Source organism: Lithobates pipiens, unplaced genomic scaffold, assembly GCF_037356315.1.
Source record: "Lithobates pipiens isolate NorthernLeopardFrog02 unplaced genomic scaffold, aLitPip1_a1.2 Scaffold_1, whole genome shotgun sequence".
Lineage (NCBI taxonomy): Eukaryota > Metazoa > Chordata > Amphibia > Anura > Ranidae > Lithobates > Lithobates pipiens.
In genome coordinates this window covers 104,423,464-104,443,404 of record NW_027507685.1, presented here as the reverse complement: position 1 = coordinate 104,443,404, position 19,941 = coordinate 104,423,464, and the positions used below count along the sequence as shown (strand labels likewise).

General features: G+C 45.0%; 1 protein-coding gene across 2 annotated transcripts in view; it reads left to right on the top strand.

The window, feature by feature from the left end:
* The window catches only part of BRINP1 (BMP/retinoic acid inducible neural specific 1), a 345,404-nt gene that overhangs the window by 177,966 nt on the left and 147,497 nt on the right, over positions 1 to 19,941 (top strand). For both annotated transcript variants that reach the window (XM_077468203.1, XM_077468212.1), the window contains exon 4: positions 5,035 to 5,204. In XM_077468203.1, coding sequence (XP_077324329.1) covers positions 5,035 to 5,204 — 170 coding nt within the window. The remainder of the gene's footprint in view (positions 1 to 5,034; positions 5,205 to 19,941) is intronic.

Genomic DNA, 19,941 nt, shown 5'->3' with positions numbered 1-19,941 from the left:
CACATGACTGACAACAGCCATTATAAATACCCGGCAGGTGCACACACACCTCGCCTTGGTATTGTTCCTTGTGCCCTGACCTGCTGCTTGCGATCCTGATTCTGAAACCTATTCCTGTGCCCTGAACCTGTGACCCGTGGTTCTGATCCTGTTTCCCTGTCCTGGTCCCTATCCTGTCCCACCTGTTACCATCATCCCTGCCCTGCAGTCTGATCCATCCATCCTCTCCCTGTCCTTTGTTCCTTACCCCATCTGCTGATCTCCCCGTGTATGACCTTGGCCTGGCTTGTGACTCTGATTCTGGACTGCCCTTGTTTATTTGCTGATCCTCTGTGTATGACCCTGGCCTGCCTATCGTTTACGGTCCTAGCATTTCCCATTTTATGTACATATCTGTCTGTTGTTGTTTGGGGGTCTTTGTTGGTTGGTTTATTGCACTGTGTGGTTGTATTTATATTATTCACTTTCTTTAATAAATCATATTTCACTTATACACGTTTGGGTTTCCTCTGTTGCAGTCCACACAGTTCTGGTCTTATCTGATACATGACAGCCCTCTAGTTTGCGGCAAAGTCTCCAGCCCCAATATTCCCCCAGCAGTGCCCTACAGTAGTGCCTACCCAGCCCATGAAGTGCTAGAGCCTCCTCCAGAGACTGCATTTCCCACAGTTGCCCAAACTTCCTCCAGAAGCCTCATCCTCTACAGGATGACCAAGATTGCTCCCCCCCCCCCCAGAAACTTCATTCCCCCACGGTGATACCCAGCCCCATCAGAATTTCAATACATACAGTATTTTGTATTCCAATGCCTTTAGTGGGCGTATAAACTTTTTTGTTGGGGCATGTAAGGTTTTGGAAGAATTTATCGGGGCCTGGCCTCAATGAGTCTGAGAACCACTGCTATATAAGACTCATAGCTCCCTGATTTTGAGGGACTCTCCCTGATTTGGAACAATGCCCATCTGTCCCTCTTTCCCCCTCATTTGTCCCTCATTTTGGTCTGATCTATATAGTTGTATATAAAATGTATTTTTTATCTTTCAAAAAGTGTTTCCCAGTGCTAAACCTTTCATCTAGTTTCTAAATTGCTACATTTTTACATTTTTTTTTTTTTTTTTTTTTTTACATTTTTACAAAGCCAATATAAAGGAATAGTAGTTGTAAAAAAAAGGCTTTGTGGATTTAATTAACCTTTTTTTTTTGGTTCATTCTCCTTTAAGGGTGTGTGTCAGGGGTTGTGTCCTATGCCTACATATGTTTGTTAGTACGTGTCCCTCATTCCCATCTCAAAATGTTGGAAGGTATGGAAGACTATCCCACATCTTCTAGTTATTTCTCTGAATACTGCTTTCGATATGAAGAAATTGAACCTATTTGTTTCCTTCAGGCTCAAAGAATGCTCTCTTGTCTTTTGCAAAGACCTTAAAGTCAACAACTTTTCCAAGTTTACTAAATGGATCATTAATGTATTTATACTAGGTGGTCATATCCCTCCTCTAATTGCTTCTTCTCAAGGGTGAGTCAATTCAGTTGAATTAAACTTTCCTCGTAGTTGAGGTTCTCCATGACTCCTCCTAACTTATTTGCCCTTCTCTGCACTCAGTTCCACAACATCTTTTCTGTGAACTGGTGCTCAATACTTAACTGTATGTTCAAGATTAGGTTTTACTAACGTAGATGTGCAAGAATATGTATTGATTAATAATTATGATGTCATGGTGGATTCAGCCTCCTAAACACAGTGCCTGATTGTCATCATGACTTTATGTCTCAAAAGGCAGCGCTAAATTATGGTTTATGATAAACATGAACTGAGAAGATGACAACCAATGTGCCTCCAAACTCTTGTTAGGAGGTTGTGTCCGAAGGCAGAATTCTGTCTTTATGGCTATGGGAAGGGAGTTGCAAGACACAGGGAAGAATGGGGTTGCTTCCAAAGCACCCCGGAAAGTCCCCTAAGAAGGTCATTAGGAAATGAACATGACATACCTTTTTAGTATAATCATCCAAAAGATATTTAAATGGAGGGATTTGGATCCAGGTAAAATCCTGGGTTATGCAAAAACTTGTGCCGTGGATCTGAGGCATCAAAACCACATGTAGGCAGGTTGTCTATAGTGTATTAGTTAGACAGTTGGCTTGCCCAGGCTTGTGAAAGGGTTAACATTTTGCATCCCAGTGCTTTTTGGGCCCTGCCTATCCACATTGTGAGATGAGGGGCTCCTGTTCCTGGAAATGCCGTAAAGGTCACGTAGAACCAAGCAGTCCATCTGAAGACAACGGGAGTCCAGAGAACTACCATCCTTGGGGAGATACCAGCTATGTACTTACACATTGTTGAGGTACATACTTGGTAAGATTGAATAAAGACACCAGTCCATCCATGAGTGTCTACCATTGTCTCTATCCCTGTACATTGCACACTCGCATTGGTCCCTACCCTCAAGGAGCCCACAATCCAAGGTCCCCATTCATATACTAGGGCCAATTTTGGACAGAAGCCAATTAACCTACCTGCATGTCTTTGGAGTGTGGGAGGAAGCCGGTGGACCCAGAGGAAACCCATGCAGGCACAGGTAGTGTCGTGGTTGGAATTTACTGCTAGGTGAGAGTGCTAACCACTACACCACTGTGCCGCCCCTGAACGGCTGGGCAGCCTAGTTTAGTTAGAGGGACATGTGCCACTGGAAAAGCATTACAATTACCTTTTGGACTTTCTCGTAAAGGTTTAAGTAAAGTTGCATAAAGTATTTAAAGCCTGGTCTGAAAGAGTAAAGGTCAGTAAAACATACATGGGGTAAGAAGCGAAGGTTTACTTGGCAAAATAAACAGGAGGCGGAATGCAGTTGCTATGGGTAACCAGGAACTAGTGCAAGGTATATTGCAGTTGGTTATGTATCTGGTGTGGCAAATGGTCCTCCGGTAGCGAGGGGGGGGGGGGTGGCTGGTGTCCTGAAGGTAAAGGGACCAAACCCATATTATGGAGACCCACTGCATGGTATGGGAGAGAAGGAGTTAACAAGTACACTCATCAGATCCATGCTAGGTGCACATCGGAGACCCCCTTCTGCCACTGGGAGTGAGGTGGCAGAGGTACCTTGGACAGGTGGAGTGAGCATAGGCTCCGGGTATGGATATTTTGTATGCAGTTACATTGGTCCAGTTTGGACCAATATAACTATGCATATTTCATACCTAGCCGATGCCCCTGGAAGCTGGAAATCACCGTATCCGCGTGCCTAGAGTTCAGCTTTAACTATTACAAGCCGATAACACGTGTCTATTTTAGTAATGCAAAATACGCAACATGTAACAAGGTTAAATCTCTGCATCTTCTACTGGATATTATTAGCAGTGTACCTGAGTGCCATGAGTAAATGTGCTCTTAATTATTTTATTACTGCTTCAGAGTCTTTCCATCTGTCACTTCTGCTCTGCTGCGGATTTTTTATTCCCATACACACCATCCACCTAATAGAGATAGCTGGCACCAGAGAGGCACCCCAGATGGCTCAGACCAAAGAGCATCGCACAGCTCAACATAATTTTCAGGAGTCTCTTGTGGAGACCGGATACTCCTTCGATTCTGCATATCCGGGAGCCTTCAACTACTAGTTTCATTTCATTTTTTTTTTTTGTTTTCAAATAATTGTTTCCATTTTTTACTTTTTTTGGGATAGCTAACAATTTTATCAAGAGTATTTGCAGCGTTGGTATTAGATAAATTATTATACGATGCCAAGTGGTGGTGGTGGCCAATGGCCATGTTTTGTCTACCCCCATTTACATTTGCTAGACTGTTCCTATCAACAGAGAACCTAGTCTTATGATCTCATTCTGTGGTCCCTCAACAATATTTCAATGCTGTGTGGACACTAAAGAGAGACAGTCATAGTCTCTGTAGAGTATCTCTTGCCTTATGTACTCAGGTCAAGCCCACTCTGTTTTTTTGGCTACCCTTCTATCCCTGAATGCAAAAGGCATCCATATTGAAAAGAATACAATATTTTTACCCAGCCCACAGTAACTCTGAAATGATGGAGGGGGGAGGCTTCTGATGTGACATGGGGGTCCACTGATGTGAAAGGTGGAATCTAATGTGATGGGGCCTTCTGATGTGAAGGGGGAGCTTTGATATGATGGGGGCTTCTGACGTGAAAGTGGACTAATGTGATGGGGAGCATCTGATGTGGGGGAGGGGTGCCTGATGTGATATGGGGGACCACTGATATGAAAGGTGGACTCTGATGTGATGGGGGCTTCTGATGTGAAAAGGGGGGCTTTGATGTGAAGGAGGGGACTCTGGCTTGAAACAGGTCTTTGATGTGAAGGAGGGGGCTCCAACTTGAAACAGGTCTTTGATGTGAAGGGGGGTGGAGCTTTGATATGATGGGGGCTTCTGATGTGAAAGTAGACTGATGTGAAAGTGGGCTAATATGATGAGGAGTGTCTGATATGGGGGAGGGGTGTCTGATGTGAAATGGGGGATCACTGATGTGATGGGGGCTTCTGATGTGAAAAGGTGGGATCTGATGGGAAAAGGGGGCTCTGATGTGAAGTGGAGGCTCTGACTTGAAATTGGTCTTTGATGTGCAAGGGGGGGGGGGGGCTCTGATATGATGGGGGCTTATGATGTTAAAGTGGACTGATGTGAACGTGGGCTAATATTATGGGGAGCGTCTGATGTGGGGGGGTGTCTGATGTGAAATGGGGGACCACTGATGTGAAATGGGAAACTTTAATGTGAAAAGGGAGTTCTGTGAAAGGAGGTACTTTTATGTGAAAGGGCTACTCTGGTGGAAAGGGGGGGTCTCCAATGCAATGGGTGGGGAGCTTCCTTTGTGAAAAGGGGACTCTGATATGATGCTAACTTCTGATGTGAATGGGGCATTCTGGTGTGATGGGGAGCTTCTCATATGAAAGGAAGGACTTCTGATGTGCATTCACAATAATGGCAGCTTGAAATGTTTTTATTCATTAATTTAAATGGATCTAGACTGATATACTCATCTACTATGTTTTGATTCTTTGCAGGTGAGGAGGCGTTGACCATGTACATGGACAAAAGTCGTCTAGATCGTCACATTGGAAATGGAAGTCAGAGTGTAGAGTCGTTGCATCATTTGGCATCATCTTATTTTGTAGACAGGGATGGAACCATGAGAAAACTTCATGAGGTCCAAATATCAACAGGAGCCATCAAGGTACGGTATCACCAAGTGGAATTTAAATAAAATGGAGCTTATAAAGTAATATGGATATGAACCAATAGAAAAATAGAATGATAGAAGAAATGTTGATTGGAGAATGTTTCTAGAAATTTAGAAGGTGTTACAAATACATAGATAACTCGGCAACTCAGTATGGCATAAAATCCTTATAGTCTTTATTACGAATCCATCAAGAAACACAATGGAATCCAATACAGAAAGGGTTGACACATTTCAGCCCTTTAATTGGCCTTAGTCAGTGGTTATGACTAAGACCCATTAAAGGGGCTGAAACATGTCAAGTTTGTTTTTTGCCCTCTCTTCGCACAGTCCTATTTGTATTTGTATTTAGACCTTTATAGTAACTACAAATCCATGAATATAAATAGGGTCCCGTACTGAAAATAGTCTGTATTACAAATCCATCACGATACACAGGGGAATTCAAGTCAGAAAGAGTTTACATGTTTTAGCCCCTTTAATGGGCCTTAGTCTTAACCACTGACTAAGGCCAAGTAAATGGACTGAAACGCGTCAACTCTTTCTGTATTGGATTCCCCTTTTTATCATGATGGATTCCTAAGAAAAGCCTGTATGGATTTTAGGCAATACTCAGTTACCAGACCTTCTTCTATCTAATACATTAGTGGACGATGTGCAGCGGTGGTCCTGGCACAAGTATTTAGCTTTATCCAGTAGCGCGCATTCACAATAATGGTAGTAACACCACAATGGTTTACTGTACGTTACAAATACCTAATGGTTGATTTATTAAAGTCAAATAGGCTTTTCACATTACAAGGGACGAAGGAAAGTCCTATGATAACTTTTCTCTAGGACAGGATGTAAAGAAGTTCCTTTGAGGGGCACATTAGCAAAAAATGACTCGATATGGGGTTTAACTTTTTCCTGCTCTATCTCAAGCTATAAAAAAATGTTTTGTCATTACAAGCACTTTTTATGACTTTGTGTGGATGTTAGGAAGAGGTGATGGTGCTGGATGAAACTAGAGGATGGGCAGGAGAAGACCTTTATGGTAAACTTGGTTGACTTATGCCCCTGGTTCAATCTGCAGCCTATAATCAGAGTTACTGGATTATACATGGAGCAGTCGAAATAAGCCATGACCATCATCCTATTCAGCTACTATAAAGGTCTATGCCCTTGTACACACGGTCGGACATTTCGACAACAAAATCCGTTGGATTTTGTCCGACGGATTTTGTCCAAAACTGGTGTTGCATGCACACGGTCGGACAAAGTTGACGGAAAATCCGATCATACGTAACGTGATGGCATAATTTCGTTACGATGGGACTACATTCAGGCTAGTAGCCAATAGCTTTGGTCTAGGAATTTGATCTGAGCATGCGTGGCACTTTGTCCGATCGTAATTCTCTACACACAATCGGACAAAGTCCGATCGGAACATGCTGTCGGAAAGTTTTATAGCCCAGCTCTAAAACTTTGTCCGTCAGATATTCCGATGGAAACAGTCCGATGGAGCCCACACACAGTCGGATTATCCGACAACACGGTCCGATCGGACATTTTCCGTCGGAATGTCCGACTGTCTATACAAGGGCTAAGGTTAACTTAGTTGGGTGATGACACAAGACCAATCTGCAGCCTGTAATCGTAGGATTACTGGATTATACATGGAGCAGTCAAAATAAGTCATGACCACCATCTTAGATCATATCTAGTAAAAGAAGTTCACAAAACGGACTGTGCCGAGAGAGAGAGAGAGAGAGAGAGCGAATAAAGGAATTTTAAAGTTAGAAAATGTAATTTAGTAATATAATCCCAAATTGCAACAGTTTTGGACCAACGTTAAAGAAATTATGAATAACACCCAACTAAGCAATCATTTTATGTGCAGGACCCAGAGGTTACATCATGGAAAAGACATCATTGGACATTTTCAATACTTCATAAATATAAAATAAAAAGATATGAATGAATTAAAATATACTAATATAATAATACCTTTATGATAAGCTAGGTTGGTTTTTTCCACTGGTCCAATCTTCAGCCCATAATCACATTGCAGCAGTCAAAGAAAGCTATGGCCACCATCCATCTATCAACTATAAAGGTCTAAAGAAGTTCACAAAATGGATTTCACCAAGAGAGGACAACAACCATTTTTTTACAGAAAATTAAATTCTCAAATGTAACTCCAAATGGCAGCAGTTTTGGACCAACGACAAACCATGACGAAACACCCAACTAAGCAATGACTTTATGTATAAAACCCAGAAGTTACATCACGGAAGGAACAACATTGGACAGTCTTCAAGACTTCATAAATATAAACAAACAAAAAAGATACAAGGAAATATTAATATTCTACTCTAATAAGACCTTTAAGGTAAACTTGGTTGGCTAATGCCACTGGTCCAATCTGCAGCTGAAAATCATAGAGTTACTGGATTATACATGGAGTAGTCAAAATCAGCCATGACCTCCTTTCCATCTAGCTACAATAAAGGTTTAAAGAAGTTCACAAAATGAATTGCACCAAGTGGGGGCAACAACCATTTTTTTTACAGAAAATGAAATTCTGAAATGTAACCCCAAATGGCAGCAGTTTCGGACCAATGACAAACCATGAATAACACCCAACTAAGCAATGACTTTATGTAAAAAACCCAGAACTTACATCATGGAAGGAACAACATTGGACATCTTCAAGATGCCATAAATATAAACAAAAAAGATACAAAGAAATATTAATATTTGAATATAATAAGACCTGTATGGTAAACCTGGTTGGCTAATGCCACTGGTCCAATATACAGCTGAAAAATCATAGAGTTACTGGATTATACATGGATAAGTCAAAATCAGCCATGACCTCCTTACCATCTAGCTACTATAAAGGTTTAAAGAAGGCCACAAATTGGATTGCACCAAGTGGGGCAACAACCAATATTTTTTACAGAAAATGTAATTCTGAAATGTAACCCTAAATAATACCTTTATGGTAAACTAGGTTTTTCTCAAATCGCCTTTCAGGACAACCCCGGAGAGAGTAGCTCCACCTTGCAATCAGGAAACACATGCCCACTTTAAAAACACCTCCTCCTCCTCCATGGCTCCAGTTATTGTGTTTCCTCCTTGGAGGAAGCATGTGCCTGAACCAGGGAGAGCTACACTCTCTGCAGAAGGTAGGGAGTTCGGTATGGCACCTCCAATTCAGGGCTCTGCCGTTCGGACTCTCGTCCTCTCCCAGGGTCTTTACGAAGATTATGGCAGAGGCTTTGGAACCCCTGAAATTGAAGGGGATTCCAGTTGTTCCTTATCTGGACGACCTTTTGTTTTTTGCAGACTCCAGGGAGCAGGTCCTAGTCAATCTCCAGAGGGCCCAGTCTCACCTCGAGGGCCTGGGATGGCTTCTAAACCTAGAGAAGTCAATCCTGACCCCCTCACAGGAAATGAAATTTCTGGGGTATACATTAAATTCGATTCTCCAGAAAGTTTTCCTGCCGTTGGAAAAACAGGAAAAGTTACAGCTAGCTGTACAGCGGATACAGAGCAACCAGACAGTCTCAGTCAGGATGGCTATGGCAGTTCTGGGCCTGCTTACGGCAGCAATCCCGGCTGTTCAGTGGGCCAGGTTCCATTCCAGACCCCTTCAGAGGGAGGTTCTGTCAAGCTGGTCCCATCAGGATCCTTTGGAAAAACAGCTAAAAATTTCGTCAAAGACGAAAAGGGCTCTTTGGTGGTGGAGAGACCAGGCAAACCTCTCAAGGGGCCTGGTGTGGACCTTTCCTGTGGACAAGCGCCTTACTACAGACGCAAGTGCCTGGGGCTGGGGAGCCCATCTGGATGGTCAGACATCTCAGGGGGTCTGGTCCAAACAGGAAGCTCAAAGATCATCCAACTGGAGGGAGTTGAAGGCGATCTTTCTGGGTTTAGTGGCATTTCAGCAGAGTTTGAGAGGCCACCATGTTCAGGTGTTGTCAGACAACACAACAGCGGTTACCTACATTATGAAGCAAGGGGGAACCAGAAGCAGGAGCTTGATGGAGCTGGCCAATCTGTTGTTAGCCTGGGCAGAACAGAACACAGCCTCACTATCGGCAGTGCATCTGAAGGGCTCTCAGAATTTGTTTGCGGACCTCCTAAGCAGGCGCAAATTGCTAGAGGCAGAATGGAGTCTGAATCAGGAAGTGTTCCTGATGATCTCCGAGGCCTGGGGGGTTCCTCAGGTAGACCTTTTTGCCAGCCAGCAGAACTCAAAGGTGGACAGATTCTTTTCTCTTCACCGAGGAGATGCAGCAATAGGGTTGGATGCATTCGCTCACCCCTGGCATTACCAGCTGTGCTATGCCTTTCCCCCCTTTCCTCTAATTCCACTAGTACTGAGGAAATTCAGGGAAGAAAGGACAGACTTAATACTAGTCACTCCTTTTTGGCCAAAAAGACCCTGGTTCGCGGGTCTTCGAAACCTAGCCTCGAAGCCCCCATGGAGGTTACCACTCAGAAAAGATCTGTTATCCCAGGGGACAGTAAGTCATCCAGAAGTGGAACTCCTGCAGCTAACCGCCTGGTTTCTGAGGAGGACCTGTTAAAGGCTAAAGGTCTCTCAGATAAAGTAGTAAAGACCCTGCTGTCCAGTAGGAAGGCAGTTACACAGGCAATTTACATGAAGGTCTGGAAAAAGTTCAACTCCTGGTGCAGTTCTAGAGAACTCAAGGTCAAGAGCACGGTGTCAGTCTTGGAGTTTCTCCATGAAGGAATGGAGAAGGGTCTCGCAGCCAGTACCCTGAAGACTCAGGTGGCTGCCTTATCAGTTTTCTTTGAAAAGACTTTATCTAAAGAAACTTTAATTTCTAGATTTTTTAGGGCTCTTGCTCGAAATAGACCAGTAGCCCTTAAAGACTTTCCCAGTTGGGATTTGTCTACAGTTTTACAGGGTCTCTCGGGAGCACCGTTTGAACCCTTACAGGAAGCTTCTTTGCAGAAGGTGGTTTTAAAAACAATCTTTTTGGTGGCCATCACCTCGGCCAGGAGAGTCAGCGAGCTCCAAGCTCTAGCTATTACAGAACCCTTCCTTAGAATTTATCAGGACAGGGCGGTACTGAGGACGGATCCAGCATTCCTACCGAAAGTATCCTCAACTTTCCATCGATCACAGGAAATAGTGTTACCTACATTCTCTGCAAGCCCAGCAAATGCAGGAGAGGAAGTTTTTCACACATTGGATGTGAGAAGATGTCTTTTACAGTTTCTGAAAGTTACTAAAGAATTTAGAAAATCAAACGCCCTCTTTGTGATATTTTCTGGATCACGCAAGGGGGAGAAAGCTTCTAAAAGTACGCTGGGTAGGTGGCTTAAGTTGGCTATAACAGAAGCCTATAAAGCAAAAGGAGAAATACCTCCCTCAGGTATTGCTGCCCACTCTACTAGATCCACGGCAGTTTCCTGGGCTGAAAGGGCCGGTGCCACGCCTGAACAAATCTGCAAGGCTGCCACTTGGTCCAGTTATTCGACATTTCTCCGGCATTACCGGTTAGATCTACTGTCTGCAGCAGATCAGGCCTTCGGCAGGAAGGTACTGCAGGCAGTAGTCCCGCCCTAGGGTAAGTTTCTCGGTTATCCTCTCCGGGGTTGTCCTGAAAGGCGATTTGAGAAAGACTCAGTTAGACTTACCGGTGACGGTATTTCTAAGAGCCTTTCAGGACAACCGTTACTTCCCTCCCTAGGTTATGCTTAGTAAATGTATTAAGTTCTACCATGGTGTTGTGCTTTCTGTGCTTTGTTTTCCAGCGTCGGAAGGCCACAATAACTGAAGCCATGGAGGAGGAGGAGGTGTTTTTAAAGTGGGCATGTGTTTCCTGATTGCAAGGTGGAGCTACTCTCTCCGGGGTTGTCCTGAAAGGCTCTTAGAAATACCGTCACCGGTAAGTCTAACTGAGTCTTTTTTTCCACTGGTCCAATCCGCAGCCCATAATCACATTGCAGCAGTCTAAGAAAGTTATGGCCACCATCCATCTATCAACTATAAAGGTCTAAAGAAGTTCACAAAATGGATTGCACAAAGAGAGGGCAACAACCATTTTTTTTTTTTTTTTTTACAGAAAATGAAATTCTGAAATGTAACCCCTAATAAGACCTTTATGGTAAACTTGGTTGGCTAATGCCACTGGTCCAATATACAGCAAAAAATCATAGAGTTACTGGATTATATATGGAGCAGCCAAAATCAGCCATGAACCACCATCCTATCCAGTTATAACTATAAAGGTCTAAAGAAGTTCACAAATGTATTTATTTAAAATGGACTTTAGAAATATAATCCTAAATTGTAAGGCCGCGTACACACGGGCGGACTGTTCGCCCAACCTTGTTCGGCAAACAGTTTCATCAAACAGTCCGCTCAAAATTTGCATGAGCGGACTTGCCCACACACGAGCGGACTGTTTGACGAACAAGGTTGGGCAAACAGTTCGCTCAACTTTTGAAATGAACGGACTCGCCCACGTAAGGCGGAGGCAAATCCGCCCATTTCGAGCGCGTGTGCAGGTAGGCGGGGCCCGCGAAGGAGACGTCGCGGGCTCCGCCGCCTGGAATGGGCTTAAAGGGGAACCCCAACGCCAAAAAAAATCGGCGTGGGGGTTCCCCCCAAGTCCACACCAGACCCTTGTCCGAGCACGCTACCCGGCCGGCCAGGAAAGGGGGGCGAGCGAGCGCGCCCCCCCTCCTGAGCCGTACCAGGCCGCGTGCCCTCAACATGGGGGGTGCCTTGGGGAAGGGGGGGCCGTGCGGCCCCCCCACCCCAAAGCACCTTGTCCCCATGTTGATGAGGACAAGGGCCTCTTCCCGACAACCCTGGCCGTTGGTTGTCGGGGTCTGCGGGCGGGGGGCTTATCGGAATCCGGGAGCCCCCTTTAAGAAGGGGGCCCCCGGATACCGGCCCCCCACCCTATGTGAATGAGTATGGGGTACAATGTACCCCTACCCATTCACCTGTGAACTAAAGTACAATAAAAAACACAACACAGAGAAAAAATATTTTATTGCACAGCTCCGGGGGTCTTCCGTCTTCGGGGGTCTTCTCGCCGGACTCCTCCGCTATGTGTGTGTAGCTCTTTTGCTAGCGGAGGAGTCCGGCTTTCTTCCTCCCCGCCGCCGGCCTCTTCTCCCGACTTCGGGGGTCTTGTCCCCCTCTTCGGTTCTTCTGCCGGGCCACCGCGCCTGGTCCGGTGGCCCGGTCTTCTGTCGCCGTCTTCCGTTCTTCTGTCGCCGCCTTCGGTTCTTCTGCCGGGCCACCGCGCCTTCTTGTAGCTCTTTTACAGGCGGTGGCCCGGTCTTCTGTCGCCGCCGCCGCCTTCCGTTCTTGTTCTTCTTCTTCTCCTGGAGATGTTGACTCGACGAGCTCTCCGGCCGGAATGCCAGGGACACGCTCCGCTGCCACTTATATAGTGACAATGGGGCGGTGTCACATGGTATATGTCACATGGGTTGGTCACATGGGTTGATGTCACATGGGGACTATGACATCGTAAGGGGGCGGGGTCACCATGTGACCAACCCATGTGACATATACCATGTGACACCGCCCCATTGTCACTATATAAGTGACCGCACAGCGCGGCTCTGGCATTCCGGCCGGAGAGATCGTCGAGTCAACATCTCCAGGAGAAGAAGAAGAACAAGAAGAACAAGAACGGAAGGCGGCGGCGGCGACAGAAGACCGGGCCACCGCCTGTAAAAGAGCTACAAGAAGGCGCGGTGGCCCGGCAGAAGAACCGAAGGCGGCGACAGAAGAACGGAAGACGGCGACAGAAGACCGGGCCACCGGACCAGGCGCGGTGGCCCGGCAGAAGAACCGAAGAGGGGGACAAGACCCCCGAAGTCGGGAGAAGAGGCCGGCGGCGGGGAGGAAGAAAGCCGGACTCCTCCGCTAGCAAAAGAGCTACACACACATAGCGGAGGAGTCCGGCGAGAAGACCCCCGAAGACGGAAGACCCCCGGAGCTGTGCAATAAAATATTTTTTCTCTGTGTTGTGTTTTTTATTGTACTTTAGTTCACAGGTGAATGGGTAGGGGTACATTGTACCCCATACTCATTCACATAGGGTGGGGGGCCGGTATCCGGGGGCCCCCTTCTTAAAGGGGGCTCCCGGATTCCGATAAGCCCCCCGCCCGCAGACCCCGACAACCAACGGCCAGGGTTGTCGGGAAGAGGCCCTTGTCCTCATCAACATGGGGACAAGGTGCTTTGGGGTGGGGGGGCCGCGCGGCCCCCCCTTCCCCAAGGCACCCCCCATGTTGAGGGCACGCGGCCTGGTACGGCTCAGGAGGGGGGGCGCGCTCGCTCGCCCCCCTTTCCTGGCCGGCCGGGTAGCGTGCTCGGACAAGGGTCTGGTGTGGACTTGGGGGGAACCCCCACGCCGATTTTTTTCGGCGTTGGGGTTCCCCTTTAAGCCCATTCCAGGCGGCGGAGCCCGCGACGTCTCCTTCGCGGGCCCCGCCTACCTGTACACGCGCTCGAAATGGGCGGACTTTCCGAGCGGGAACAGTCCGCTCATTTCGAAAGTACAGCGGACAAGCCCACACACGGGCGGACTGTTCGCTCAAACACAGTTTCAGCGGACAGTTTTTCGGAATTTCCGAAAGACTTTGTCCGTCCAACTGTCCGCTGAAACTGTCCGCTGAAAGCCCACACACGAGCGGACTGTCCGCCCAAACACTGTTCAGCGGACAAGGTTGGGCGAACAGTCCGCCCGTGTGTACGCGGCCTAACAGTTTTGGACCAACAACAAACATACCACAAATTACGCCCAACCAAGCTTTATGTGTAAAACCCAAACGTTACATCATGGAAGGGACACCATTGGACATCTTCAATACTTCATAAATATGAAAAATAAAAACACAAAGAAATAATAATATAATAGGACCACTGTCATAACATTTCTAACATCAGTCATCACACGCACAAAGGATCCGTACAGAATGGTCCCATACTGAGAAAACATTAACCTGAACATCTGTAATAAAAAGAATAAATGTAAAAAATAAAAAAAATAAAAAAAGGTCCCCGGTCATAAGAACAAATATAAATCCAGATCAATGGTAAACCTTTTAGGCTGTGAAGTATTCAGTTTAGAAATCCATTGTGTTTCTCTTTGTTTCCGCTTTACTTTCTGATACCACCTCAGTCTAATTTATTTATCTTGTCTATCACCATAAATCTCAACTCTGAAATGAGATGTGAACATGGTATGAATTGCTACTGGGAGAGATATCTGTTTACCTCTAATAGAATATTTGTTCCTTGCAATGCAACCTTTTATTTTTTTGAGTGCTTTCTCCTATATATAGTGAAACCACAAGAAAAAACAAAACAAAACAGGGTTTAGAATTGGGCTTCCTAACCTGTTTACAACTGCAGACCCTTAATGGATTGCCCAATATCTCACCATACTGTCTTCACCAGAGTGTCCATTTAGGTACCAGTAGCGGGGGTCAGTAGCTTGGTTTAGCTTTACAAATGGGTAACTAGAAACAAAATAGCTAGAATAACATCATAAGGTTTTTTTTTTTTTTTTTTTATTTAACTTTATTGCTATCACAACCAGGGCTAACAAGCCCTCTTGAGATATCTTTGGATAGTTGACAAGTTCTCAGTAGACATGTGCAGAGTAAAATATTTTGTTTCTGAATTTCGTTTTTGTCCGAAAAATTAATTTATTTAGTTTTTCGTTCAAAAATTGCATTCGTCCGAAAATCCACATGAATTACGGTCGAATCTGTCTTTGAAGGCTTATGGTGTCTGTCGAATGTATAAAGAAGATTCGATGGAGCTAGTATATAGCATACTTCGTGTGAACTTTAGAACCCTATTAAAGTCTATGGGACTCCAACGTTCAAAATCTAAAGTGCTAAATTTAAAGGCAAATTTGCAAGTTACTGTCCTAAAAAGTGTTTGGGGACCCGGGCCCTGCCCCAGGGGACATGTATCAAGCAGTGATTTTAATAATGATTAAAGTGAAACAATAAAAGTGTAATATTCCTTTAAATTTCGTAGGGGGGGTCCCCCAAATTCGGAGGTTCAGGAGGGAGGGGGGGCCGCACTCTCGCCCCCCCCTCTTTTCCTGCGGCCTGCCAGGTTGCGTGCTTGGATAAAGGGTCTGGTATGGATTTTTAGGGGGACCCCACGTCAATTTTATTTAAATTTGACGCGGGGTTCCCCTTAATATCCATACCAGACCTGAAGGGCCTGGTAATTGAATTTGGGGGAACCCCACGCTTTTTTTAAATGTATTATTTTTTTTTTTATCAATGACTTTCAATGAGTATTCTCTGTATTACGGAGCCGACAATTCATAATAGCTGCGAGTGATTTTAACCACTTCCCACCCGGCCAATGCATATATACGGCCGGGTGGGAGCCGTCTACTCCTGATAGGACGTTCAGGAACGTCATTCAGGAGTAGCGGGATCGCGCGCGCGTGCCCGCGCAGCGGCGCGATCCCGATGTGCTCGTGTCACCCGGACACGGCACATCTCAGATCGGCAGGAGGGCTCTGTGATTGGCCCTCCTGATCACATGACGGCCGTGTCCAATCACGGCCGTCATGTGATGTAAACAAACAGCCGGTTGCTAGGCAATCGGCTCTCCTCTCCTCACACGGAAGTCACCGCTGAGGAGAGGAGAGCAGAACGCTGCAGCCGGCTGATGATCAGTGAGTATGGGCTGCTTTTTACAGCTTTTTACTCACTGATCATCAGTGTAGTGTAAACACACAACACACCACACAGTACAAACACAGTCCCCACATATGTCCCCAAAACACACATGTCCCCAAAACATACATGTCCCCAAATAATAAAAACACATGTCCCTAATAATAAAAACATGTCCCCCACATATGTCCCACTAAAATCACATGTCCCAATGATTATCTGCACACATATGTACGTGATCACCTGCACACATATGTACATGATCATTTGCGTACATATGTCCGTGATCACACAAACCAATTATTATACACTTAACGGAATTTTTTTTACCACAAACATGTAGCAGAATACATTTTGGCTTAAATTTATGACAAAATTTGATTTTATTGGATTTCTTTTCAAATAGAAAAAAGAAAATATTGTTTTTTTTCCAAATTTCCGCTTTTTTTGCGCTTATATTGCAAAAAAAAAAAACGGAGTCGTGAATAAATAACACCAAAATAAAGCTCTATTTGTGCGAACAAAATGATAAAAATTTCATTTGGGTACAGTGTAGCATGACCGCGCAATTGTCACTGAAAGCGCTAGAGCGCTGAAAGCTGAAAATTGGGCTGGGAAGGAAGGGGGTGAAAGTGCCCTGTATTGTAGTGGTTAAAGGACTTTTTTTTCTGCATAAATGACACTTTGTGCAGGGACAGTTCTAAGCACCAGAAACATGTGCCCCTTCACAGGCATACTATAGACACCCCCCCCCCCCCCCCCCTACTTTTATTGTTTCACTTTAATCTTTATTAAAATCACTGCTCCCGAAAAAGCTGCCGTTTTTAAAACTTTTTTTTGCATTGATACATGTCCCCTGGGGCAGGACCCGGGTCCCAAACACTTTTTAGGATAGTAACTTGCAAATTAGCCTTTAAAATTAGCACTTTAGATTTTGAACGTTGGAGTCCCATAGACTTTAATAGGGTTCTAAAGTTCACACGAAGTATGCTATATACTAGCTCAGTCGAATCTTCTTTATACATTCGACAGACACCATAAGCCTTCAAAGACAGATTCGACCGTAATTCATGTGGATTTTCGGACGATTGCAATTTTTGAACGAAAAACGAAATAAATAAAAACGAATTTCGGGAGTAACTAAATAAATAAATTTTTTGGACGAAAACGAAATTCCAAAACGAAATATTTTACTCTGCACATGTCTAGTACTCAGAGGTCTATTAGACCTCTGATCTCTCCCTTTCCCTCCTAAGCAGCTAACCAAGCACAGCTCATGCTTGATTGGCTGCTGCATCAAAAAGATTTTATCATTTTTTTTCATTTAACTTTATTGCTATCGCATGGCGACTAACAAGCCTCCTTGTGATAGCTGTGGCCAGGTGGCAAGTAAACCCCTTACCCTTATTTTCGAGACATCAGGGGTCTATGAGACCTCTGATGTCTTCCTTGCCCTCTAAAGCAGCTAACCAAGCACAGATGAAGCTTAATTGTCTGCTGAATCTTAAGGGTTTTTATCATACTTATTAATATTATAATATATAAAATAATAAAAAAAATTATAAAATGTATTTAATAAAACAATATTTATTAATATATTAAAAGCAAACCACAAATACACAAGCTAGTTACATTTATTGCAACCCCTCTTGAGATATCTTTGGGCAGGTGACAAGTACTCAGAGGTCTATTAGACCTCTGATCTCTCCCTTTCCCTCCAAAGCAGCTAACCAAGCACAGCTCATGCTAGATTGGCTGCTGCATCAAAAATATTTTTTATCATTTCTTTTTCATTTAACTTTATTGGTATCGCATGGTGACTGTGGTAGCTGTGGCCAGGTGGCAAGTACTCTTTATCGAGACATCAGGGGCCTATTAGAGCTCTGATGTCCACCGTGCCCTCCACCAAAGCAGCTAACCAAGCACAGCACATGCTTGATTGGCTGCTGCATCAAAAAGATTTTATCTTTTTTTTTCATTTACCTTTATTGCTAATGCATGGCGACTAACAAGCCTCCTTGTGATAGCTGTGGCCGGGTGGCAAGTAGACCCCTTATTTTCGAGACACCAGGGGTCTATGAGACCTCTGATGTCTTCCTTGCCCTCCAAAGGAGCTAACCAGGCACAGATAAAGCTTAATTGTCTGCTGAATCTGAATGGTTTTATCATATTTATTAATATTATAATATATAAAATATTAAATAATAATAAAATGTATTTAATATAATAATATTTACTAATATATTAAAAAGCAAACCACAAATACGCAACTAGTTACTATTGCAACCCCTCTTGAGATATCTTTGGATAGGTGACAAGTACTCAGAGGTCTATTAGACTGTCAGAATCCATGAATCAGACTGAGACAGAAGTACAATTAAATCACACTTGTTTATTAATAAAAATAAAAAGGTAAATAGAAAATGCATAGTTAAGCATAGCCAGAGTCCAGTAACCAGATCAGGTAGTCAGCCAGGCCTAAAGTCAGGGATCCAAGTAGAGCAACTGCAAACAGGATTATGAGCCAAGAGGGATGTCAGCAAGCCAGTCTTGAAACAAACTGCAGGAGATGGTTCCTTGTGATGTGACCAACACAAAGGCAGAGGTGAAATGAGCTGGAAGGCTTTAAGTAGGCAGGTCAGATGAGCATCACCGAGAACAGCTGATAACTGTGAGAGAGAAGAGAGCTGGCAATTAGCCGACAGCTGAGCGGCCAGCCCAGAGAAGTAAGGGCTAAGCCAGCCCTGACAGTACCCCCTCCTCAATGACCCCTCTCCCTTGGAGGGCCATTGGGCTTGAGGGCTTGTATGCGCCCACGGAACCTACGGGAGACAACAATGGATTGTACCTCATACTCCTCATGGTTCTCAACCTGAATAGGGTGAGGACGTGACAACGCCACTGAGGTGGTAAATCGGTTACAGACCAACGGTTTCAATAAGAAGACATGAAACACATTAGAGATGCGCATACTAGGAGGAAGGTCCAACACGTAAGCCACTGGGTTAATCCTGCGAAGGTTATGGAAAGGCCCAATAAACCGAGGTGCAAACTTCAGTGAGGGAACATGAAGCCGGAGGTTGCGAGATGACAGCCAGACCCTGTCCCCAACCTGGTAGGAAGGCGCAGGCAGGCGTCTGTGGACAGCATGGAATCTGTACCTAAAATTAGCATGATGCAAAGCCTCCTGAACTTGTACCCAAGTGGAACAAAGACCACGGAGATGCTCCTCTAACTCAGGAATACTCTGCGGAACAAACAAGTCAGGCAGCATGGAAGGTTGGAAACCATAATTTGCCATGAATGGAGACAATCGGGAGGCAGAATTCAAGGCACTGTTATGAGCAAACTCTGCCCAAGGTAATAGGTCAGACCAGTTATGATCAGAAATAGAGCAACGTAGGAATTGCTCCAAGGATTGACTGGCTCATTCTGTGGCCCCATTAGACTGCAGGTGATACGCAGAAGAGAACGCGAAGATTCCCAACTGTGCACAAAAGTTTTGCCAGAACCGGGAGACAAACTGACTACCCCGTCCGAGACAATCACCTTGGGTAGCCCATGTAAGCAAAAGATCTCCCTAACAAAAATGGAAGCCAGTTCCTTAGAGGTGGGCAACTTCTTAAGTGGAATACAATGACACATCTTTGAGAAACGGTCAACCACCATAAGGATAACAGTGTTGCCTTGGGAGTTGGGCAACTCCACAATGAAATCCATAGACAGGTGAGTCCAGGGCCTCTCTTCATTGGGTATGGGTTGTAGGAGGCCCACTGGAAGGTGCCGTGGAGTCTTACTCTGAGCACACATGGGACAGGCAGCTACGAAGGCAGTAACATCAGCCCGTAGACTAGGCCACAAGAATTGTTGGGAAATGGCCCAAATGAGTTGATTCTTCCCAGGATGGCCAGCTGTCTTGGGAGAATGGTAAGTCTGGAGCACAGCAGTACAGAGACTCTCTGGGACAAAGCAGCGGTCACAAGGTTTATCAGGAGGAGCATGGACCTGAGCAGCAAGAATTTTGTCA